A 9,308-nucleotide genomic window follows, 5' to 3' on the forward strand; every position below is an offset into this window, starting at 1 on the left:
ACAGAAAAACTTTTTATTACCACATTTCAACATATATTATTATACACAAATTCATTGGTCCTGTCTTCCGTTATCAATTTATTAAATTCATTGTTCACATCTTCGCGCTTTCCTCCCCTATTTGATGAAATATTATTATTTACATTTGACAACGATTTTGTTTTCGTTGTTTGTTTCTTATTTCGTCATAAAAACACACAGATTTGAGGTTAGCACATGAACATAATGCATAGCTTGCAATAATACCAACACAATGTCCTTGAGCAATATAATGAAATGACCTCTCTAAAATCGTAATAACAAAATTTGATATATTAAATGATATAAATTTTGCATAAAAGCAAAATGCAAATTTCTCAATGCTTTTAATATTTTCCTGATTGAATGAAATGCGCAAGCTCCAATTCTAACACTCCTGTTGGTATCTCATACTTATTTCCTTTTACTGCAGGATAGGAATTTCTCTCATATTATAATTTCAATACTTTTCTGAATCAAAATTTAAATATTTCATGTTTTCCCAATTTATAATAGCGCTTCACTAATCGTTAACTGCAGCCAATTTTAACATTTTTGAGGTAAATGCAGTCTCAAAATTTTTCAAATCTAAGTTTAGTAACTCCATTTCCTATTGACACAGTAACTAAAGTAATCTTTCCACTAAAAGCAGAGTTTAAAACAACAACTTCACTTGTGAGTTATATGTTTTTCTTTCCTCAAATTGACTATTAATTGAAACGTACATGTTTCATTTAAGAATTCTTCAAATGTGTACACAAAAAAAGAAAAGAACATATAGGAAGAAACCCATTTTTATGAGTAAATATACCGAAAACTTGTGGAAGTGGAATTAATTTTGGTAAAAAAATTAAGTAAATGAGAAGCGTAAAATATAATGGAAATGCTTAGTTATGGATATTAATCAAAATAAAGAATAAAAAAAATTGATTTATTTGAAAATTGTTTACAAAAAAAATACATTTATATTTTTCATATAATAAGTGTGTCTGTAAAAAGTGTACTTTGTAGATCATCATATTGTGGGTCTTGCCCTAAATTATTTTCACAATAATTTAGATTGATTGGTCGAGAATGACGTCTAAGTGAACGTCCTATAATTGCTGGATCCATTGCAAATAGGGAGTCATTTGATTTATATATTGGAGCATCAAAAAGATTAGAATTGTGGCATATCAAGAATAACAATAAAACAAGAAAAGTGACAATAGAACAGAAAGAAAACTATGTTAAAGCGTTTAGTTGTTTTAAATATCAACAAACTAATATATAACTCACTCATATCAAAATTAAATAAAAAATTTGTTTATGGTCTTTTATTCAAACTCATTTTCGGCCTGTTCATTTTGTTTTGTTTGAATATAAGGATTTATATGAAATGTAGGTTCACCATCTGGCCATTTATTCAAACCAAATAGCATTACATTATTTAAAGACTTCACTCTAGATAAAGCCACATAAAGTGATCCATGGGCGAAAGCCTTTTCACCGATATCAATTGCACATTTTTCTAGTGTTTGACCTTGGCTTTTATGTGCAGTAACTGCCCATGATAACTTTACAGGGAATTGATACATAAAAATTATCTTTCCATTATTAATTTGATACTCAGTCGATTTTGTTCTTGTTACCATTACTGGATTTTCACTGCTATCCTGAGTATCAAATCGAATAAATAGAACATCAAGTTGTTCATCATATCTATTTACATAACCTCTCGAACCATTTATTAAATGACGTTCAACATTAACATTTTTGATATAGCATGACTCTTGCACCATTAGAAATTATTAATTGTAATGAAATGATCGAATTATATTTTTTTTCATTGTTCCACATAAGATTCCAATTTCAGATTTAGTAGCAGCACGTATATCTGAAATTGATAATTGTCTTCTTATAGCATCTTCTATTCTATCATTTGAATTACCAACATAAAAGTTTTGTTGACGAACGAAAAATTGTGCTTCAATCTTTATTTTTTTGCAATTATAGATTTCGTTTTTTTTTTTTCTAATATTAACATGTTATACATTTGTGCATGTTGATTTGATAATGTAATAACCATACCATTAGGATTATCACCACCAACGAAAAAATCTATTGCTTCGAGTAAATCATCGACTTTTCCAGGACAAAATCTTTTTTTGAGTTCTTATTCTACTTCAGGATCTAGAGGTTCACCATCTTTATGCTGTCGGATATTTTCTAAAAGTTTTATAAATATTATCTCATCCTCTAATTGCCGCATTAGTGTTTTCAATTCCCATTGGATAAACTCAGTAAATGTAGCACTTTCATAAAATTGCTGAAGTGACTATAGGAAATCGTCAGATGCTCTTGTTACTGCAGGTACTTGTGCTAAATTTTCAAATAATAAAATACTTTTGCCTTCAAAAGGAGAAATTCCAAATACACTTTTTTCTGTGCCATAATTTTTCGCAGACCATTTTCAAGCGCAAAAAGAACTTTAGCATACATCATTGTTACTTCATCAATTATAATCACTTTAGCATAAGTCATAGCTAGTCCATTTGGCTTTGAAACATCCAATGAACAGATAATTTCTTCAATATTATTTTTTTTTATAGTAAATAATCCAAATGTTGGATGAACTGTTTTACCATCTATTAAACTTGCTGCCATACTTGTAGAAGCACATACAACATATGGAATTTCATTGATTTTCAACAAATTTATTATGGAATTGATAAGAAAACTTTTTCCTGTCCCTGCTTTTCCTTTTATAAATGCAGTTAATTGTTGTCCGGCTAATAATCTATTCTTAACTTGATTGAATATATAACGCTCTCCATCGTTAAATTTTCGCTCGAAATTTGCTAAATTAATGTTAGATTTATTGATTTCTTGATTATTAAATGAATAACATATATATTTATTTATCTGAAAATTTGAGGACGATTAGATATATCAGTTATTACATCTGTATTTATAATATTTATTGATCTAATATAATTTAATACTTGATCAATTTTGATTTGATTTTCATTATTTATTTTATTTTTCAAAGCATTGAGAAAAGGAAACATATCATAATTCATTGAAGATATATTTGTAATAAAATCTTGAGTATTATATCTTGGAGAATTTAGCATATAAATAATCAAATTTTATATAATATTGAAATATATGATCTTCTTCTGGAATTGAAACGCCATGATATTCCATTGATTGTTGCCAACTTTCTTGATGTGATTTAATTTCTTCGTCTGATCTCCAGCAATTTGCAAGGACAGTTTTAAGATAGCAGAAATCATCAATATTTAATGTAACTGTAAAACGTTCAGTTAATATTATTTGGGGCTTACCCCTTCTCATAATTTTAAGAGCTTCAGCATTTTCTAAATTTTCAGCAGGATATAAAAAATCTTCTGAATCAATTAAAACCAATGGATTTAAATTATATTCTTCCCATTTTGATCCGACAGCAAGAGTATTACTTGGTCGTTCTGTTCGATTTGGCTTATTTAAAATAATTGCTGCTTGTTCAGGACTATTTCCTCTATTAATTTTATCAATATATTGTTTGTTTGAATAATTGGATGGAACGATATCATAAAATGATAAATAATCAAGAATATTAATACTTTCTAAACATTTTGGTCGATTGAAATATTTTTCGATAGGTGTTGCATTTGAACACCATCTCTATATAAAGTTTTCCTACTTTCTGGAGGTTTTAATGTTAAATATGTGGAAGACATGCTTGATCCGAAATATTCATAAGAAACAATTTTAGTTACAGCTTCTTCAACAGATACTATTCTAGCATGAAATAAGGTTTGATAAGGATTTGCATTTGTATCATTTTGACGTTCCACTTGAACTCTAAGATTTGGTTCAGCTTTGAAATTATATTTAACGATATAATGTATAGCATTTGCTGAACATTCTGTATGAACTGAATTTTTTAAAATATGTATGTGACAATGACCACCCCAAGTTAATAAAAAATAAGGTGAGTATTCCACAATTCTTTTTTCATTGTCATTTCTAGGTAAAACTAAATTACCATTTTCGTCAATATGTATACTATTGCAAGATTGTTTGGGAAAGCCATATTTGCATGCGGCGGTTTCATCACCTTTTTTGCACCTAATTAATTTACACTCATGAATCATGTTGGTCCTCACTAATTCAGATAATTTTGGTGTAATAGAAGAAGGTAAAGATGCAAAAAAATTTCGAGAAATGTTTTCTAATCTGTCTTTAAGCCATATTAATGCATGAACATGTGGTGCACCTCTGGCTTGAAATTCTAAACGCCAGCAATAATTAGTAACTTCACCAAAGTTCATATTTTTAATTAAATGATTAAATCCATCTTTTTTAATTTTTGTAAATCTTTTTTTCCGAATTAACATTTCCTCAAACGGGCAAAATCTAATATCTAATTTAACACGTGAAGATTAATTCTATTATTTATAAAAGAAGCTTTTTTAGCCATTATAGCATTATATAAAAAAAGAAAAATTGTACACTGTAATCTACCACACCTAAACAAATAATGAGAACCGAAAAGAACAGCAGCTTTTTGGCGAATTGTTTTACCGGGAATGATTGGCATATTGCCAAAAGGGAATATTATAGGAAAACACATTAATAGAGCCTGTTATATATCAACATAAATTATTTCACCATATTTCTCGGAATTTGGCAATGTAATTGGTATTTTTGTATAATCAATTTTATTGCTATTTTGATTTTCGCTAATGGGTATCTCAGCAATACCAATAACATCATTGTTTGATGCAAAAGCTGGATCGATTTTTGTTCTGTAGAAATTTACATCCAGTGGAGCAATTTCTGAATATAACGGGTTATTATTTATCAGTTAATTTAAAATAGAATTCAGTTTCTCCATGTCAGGCTTTTTATGGCTGTTTAATAGGGAATCTAAGTTTAGATACCCTGTACCACTTTTTCTTGAACTTGAAAAAAAATGTTCCATGAGAGTGAGGTGAACCAATACCACCATTTTCAATTTGAACATTACCATATAAAAAACCGATTGATAAATTGCTATTAATAAGAAATCGTTGATCACCATCAAGTGATTTGAATATTTCCGGAATATTATCATACATTTCTTCCATTTTACGATTGAATATTTTAATATCTTGCATAATATGTATAGAACTATTCCACATAAAATAATTTTTATAATCCGATTCATAATTTTTGTCATAATCTAATATTGGTGGTAAAGAATGACTTGAATATTTTTTTAGTAGATTTAAAAAGTCGAAATGATAAGGTTTTAACTGTTTAAAGTGTTCAATGTACAGAGAATTCAAACGTGTATCATTGTCATTACAATCTTTTAGTAAAACGTAAATTTGAGGGGGGTCTGAATTAACGGTGGCAGATTTTGCTAATGAAATAAGTCTATTAATTCTTGTTGGAAGATTAAACTTTAAAAGTTGAGTACGGAATGAAGAAACAGAATAACACAAAGAAGAAAAAAGAGAAGAAAGAGTAGGCTTTATTGTCTTGTTGGTTAAATGATCGAAAATGAATCTGTTTATGGCGAAGAATTCATTGTAGAATTCCATTTAGAGAAGTGAAGAGATTATGAGGTTTTTCTGTGAGCATAGAATTTTTAACTCAAATATGATCACCCGATCATTGAGATGTCAAAGTTAAATCTAGGAAGAATTGATAATAATAATTTAGGGGTAAAAAAACATGATAAAAAAAAATTTTGTAATTAATATAACATATAAATAAAACATGAGGTGAGCTGGTTGTTATGATTTACTTTAAAATTTCCGACCACAAGCGGCCGGAAATTATAAAGTAAATCATAACAACCCAGTGCGAACCGAATGTTTTTAATTTCAAGAAATTTTGATAATTCTAATATTATTAGTGCAAACTTTTTTTTAAATTTTAATAATATATAGAATCGCGATTTTAAAAGCACTGAAATTTTCAATGGCATTGAATCGAAATCTTCGACACCACTTTTTATATGATAAGTTGTCCGGCCAAAATTAAACCGTTATTTCGACCGTTAATAAACACAGAAAATAAAATTGATAATTTATTTACAACATTTTATCTTTTTCCGCATATCTTCATTTCCCCATAGTCTGTTTATCTGATTGCGACTTTTTAATTTTGATTAGGGAATACATTTCAAAACTCCATAGTTGTTCTCAGAAAAATATTTTGCATATTTCCAAATTTTTAAACTAATTAGTGTACATGATGATGTATTATTCAATAATTTTTATACAGCCCCGGACAAGTAAAAATCCCCACTGGCCGACAGGAAGTATTTTCGTCATCATGCTTCCACTTATTTCAAAGCAGTGCTCTGAAAATCATTTATCGTTAATAGAATTTCCTATCGGCTGTCCACGGATTTTTGAAAATAACAGTATTCATATTGTTCACATTAATGTACGTAAATATAAAAGATAGAAAAATAATAATGCCTCATCAAAAAAAATTAACAGTTTGAGGGTATATTAAGTTATTAATAATTTTTTTGTTAAATTTATTTCGAGTTATTTTTCCTCCTGTATTCGATTCTCTTCTTCTTCCAAAGGTTCTTCATCACCATAGTCATTTAAATTTTGATAAATCAAATCAAATGTTGAATCTGCAGCATTTTGAAAAGATGGATCATAATCCATGTCTTCTGTACCCCACATGAAAAAAAGTGATAAATCACATGAACTAATGTTACGACTATTTAATATCTTTGAATAGTGATTTATGGATTCTAGAGGTAGAACTTTCTTGTTGTTTTTGATGATATCATTAATTATATCAAAAACTATTCCTTTACAAAAGTAATAATCGTCTCTGGAGTACATTGGTAAGTATTTTGCGTCATCATCTTTTTCTTCCTCTTCTTCTTCCTCTTCTTCTTCCTTTTCTATTTGTTGACGAATTAAACGAAACGTTTTATCTAATGCCACTCCATAAGGTGTTCCAGAAGATAGAATTTCAGTACACCATAACTCCATTTGAGAAAGTTCATCAATATCTGTGTAACGATTTTTTAATTTTTCAACAAGATTTATAAGAGTTTTTTGAGGTGGAACTCCTAAATTATTTCTAACAGCATGCCTTATCTCGGTGCATAAATTTTTAAGATAGCTATAATCTCTGTGTTTGGGTGTTTGCATTTGGGAATAGGAGAATTTTCCCCTGCAAAAACGATACACTTTTTCAATTGAAAACTCACAAATTTGTGAGTCAAATAATGCCAAAGAATTTATGTAAAACAATAAAATTTCCAATCAGAAGTTATAAGATTTAGAAAAAGAAAATATTAAAAAATGAATTAAAAATTTTTTTATTTCTCATTTAAGTTGGTTTATATATCTTTTGTTTCTTCTATCTTTTTATTGAACTTTACACATAAGATTGTACATACTAAAGCAAAAACTATAGCAAATATTACAATTAATGCTATTGCCCAACCTTGTAAGCCGCCATTTGAATTACTTTCTTCGATTAAGGAACTCATTGGTTCTATTAATTGACCATTTTCTGTTGTATAAGTTGACGAACCGAAATTAACAGTAACACGAACACCATTACTAAAAACAGTTTGTTGTACCTTTAAATCATCAGTTAAATATATGTGATCAGTCATTTCTTGGTATGCAGTCATTTTTGAGACAACTTCAGCAATTTGATAAGAATTTTTAAGTTTATCTTTATAAGTCTCAAAAGCATTCTGGGTGATAGTATAAGTTGGAGGTGTTCCATAAAGTCGATTAAATAAATCTTTTTTATCCCATGTAGTTAGTATTTTTGGATTTGAATCACCAGTACTATAATAAGATATAACACAATCATGATAAACAAGTTCGAAAAGTGGAACATTATAAATTTCATTTACACTTCTTTGATATTGCTCTTCTGTTGTTGCAAACATTGCATTACCCATTAAGCCCAAGAAATAATCACAATAAGGAACAGCAAAATCTCTTCCTTCTTCACTTCCAATGACAAGTTTTCCATGTTCATTTTCACGGAAGTATCTTAAAAGTTCATTTCGATTTTGTTTCACTTCGCTTCTAACCATTGGATGATCATGATGATAACATTCGAAAAATAATGTTGCTGTTGAACCATCGATATATCTCGATTCAAAATGATATTCATTATTCGAAAATTGTTTTTCGTAATCACTTTTCGCATATTTAAGATATGTTTTATCACAAATTGCATATACATCAATTCTTTGTGGTGAATTTGATAAATTTGCAACATTGTCTAATGTTTCCATTTTACCTGAAGAATCAATAATTATATCATTTGGATATGCATAAGGCCAATTTGCATTCCAATCGATCCATCCCTTATCACAAAACTCTCGATTTCCAGTATTTTGATATGAATCGTAAACATTTATTAATACATATGAATAATTTTCAAGTACTGTACCAAGATTTTCTCTTACTGAACCAAAATCTAAAATATGATCAAATCCTAAATCATATAATTGATCATATAAAGATATTCGACTAATATTCCATCTATCTCTGAAATTCATAAGTGCTGAACCAATAAGTTTATCTATGTTTGGATTCTGTTTAACTTTCTCAGTAAATGGAACAACTAATCCTTTATCTTGTGCAATTTTTCGATAACGTTTCGCCATTGCTACATGATTACCTTGCAAAAATATTAATCTCATTTTCCGTGTATATAAAAATTTCCCTTTTGATAACATATGTGTTATAAAGAAATGATGATCTCCATTTAAACTTTTATCAATTGCTACATTACCATCGTCAGGCGTATCAATTACATACATTAATGAATTCTTTCCATTTGTTATGCCAAACCACGGCATTGATAAGAAAAACATATAACTTTGAGTACTATCTTAACAACCTGATGTTGAACATATTTTATCGCCACTTAAATAATTTTTCCCTTCACCAAATGGTATAATCATTCGATCAACACCTTTAGTAGTTGCAAAATTCATTGGAAAAGTAGGCGGCTTAATAGTTGAATTAGGATCTGCATCATATGAAATATTTAATTCATCTTCATTAAGATCTTAATTTAATTTGAAATTCGTTTTTTTGATTTTCTAAATTTATTGTTGCTGATGTTTGTGAATGTATTTCAACAGATCTAATTGTTGAGGATCCCAGGTCAGTATTATTCCATGGCAAATAACTATTTGATAATTTATCAAATATTCTCATCCGTTGATTACTAAGATCAATCGATACATTAACTTTATTACTTAGTGAACTGTTCCAAACCAAATTCTCTTGGAGTATCAT

General features: G+C 28.5%; 2 protein-coding genes across 2 annotated transcripts; both read right to left on the reverse strand.

Annotated features, from left to right (window-relative positions):
• Positions 1–6,554: 6,554 nt before the first annotated feature.
• Positions 6,555–7,181, reverse strand: GO595_003733 (uncharacterized protein; the record flags this gene model as incomplete). The annotated part of the gene is made up of 1 exon (XM_067916786.1): positions 6,555–7,181. The coding sequence occupies one exon, from the start codon at positions 7,179–7,181 to the stop codon at positions 6,555–6,557; it is 627 nt and encodes a 208-aa protein (XP_067776020.1).
• A 191-nt stretch (positions 7,182–7,372) lies between these two features.
• Positions 7,373–8,704, reverse strand: GO595_003734 (Carbohydrate binding domain-containing protein; the record flags this gene model as incomplete). The annotated part of the gene is made up of 1 exon (XM_067916787.1): positions 7,373–8,704. One exon carries the CDS (start codon positions 8,702–8,704, stop codon positions 7,373–7,375), a length of 1,332 nt encoding a protein of 443 aa, XP_067776021.1.
• Between the last annotated feature and the right edge of the window lie 604 nt (positions 8,705–9,308).

The sequence above is a fragment of the Histomonas meleagridis genome (assembly GCF_020186115.1).
Source record: "Histomonas meleagridis strain 2922-C6/04-10x chromosome Unknown contig_23, whole genome shotgun sequence".
Taxonomy (NCBI): Eukaryota; Parabasalia; order Tritrichomonadida; family Dientamoebidae; genus Histomonas; species Histomonas meleagridis.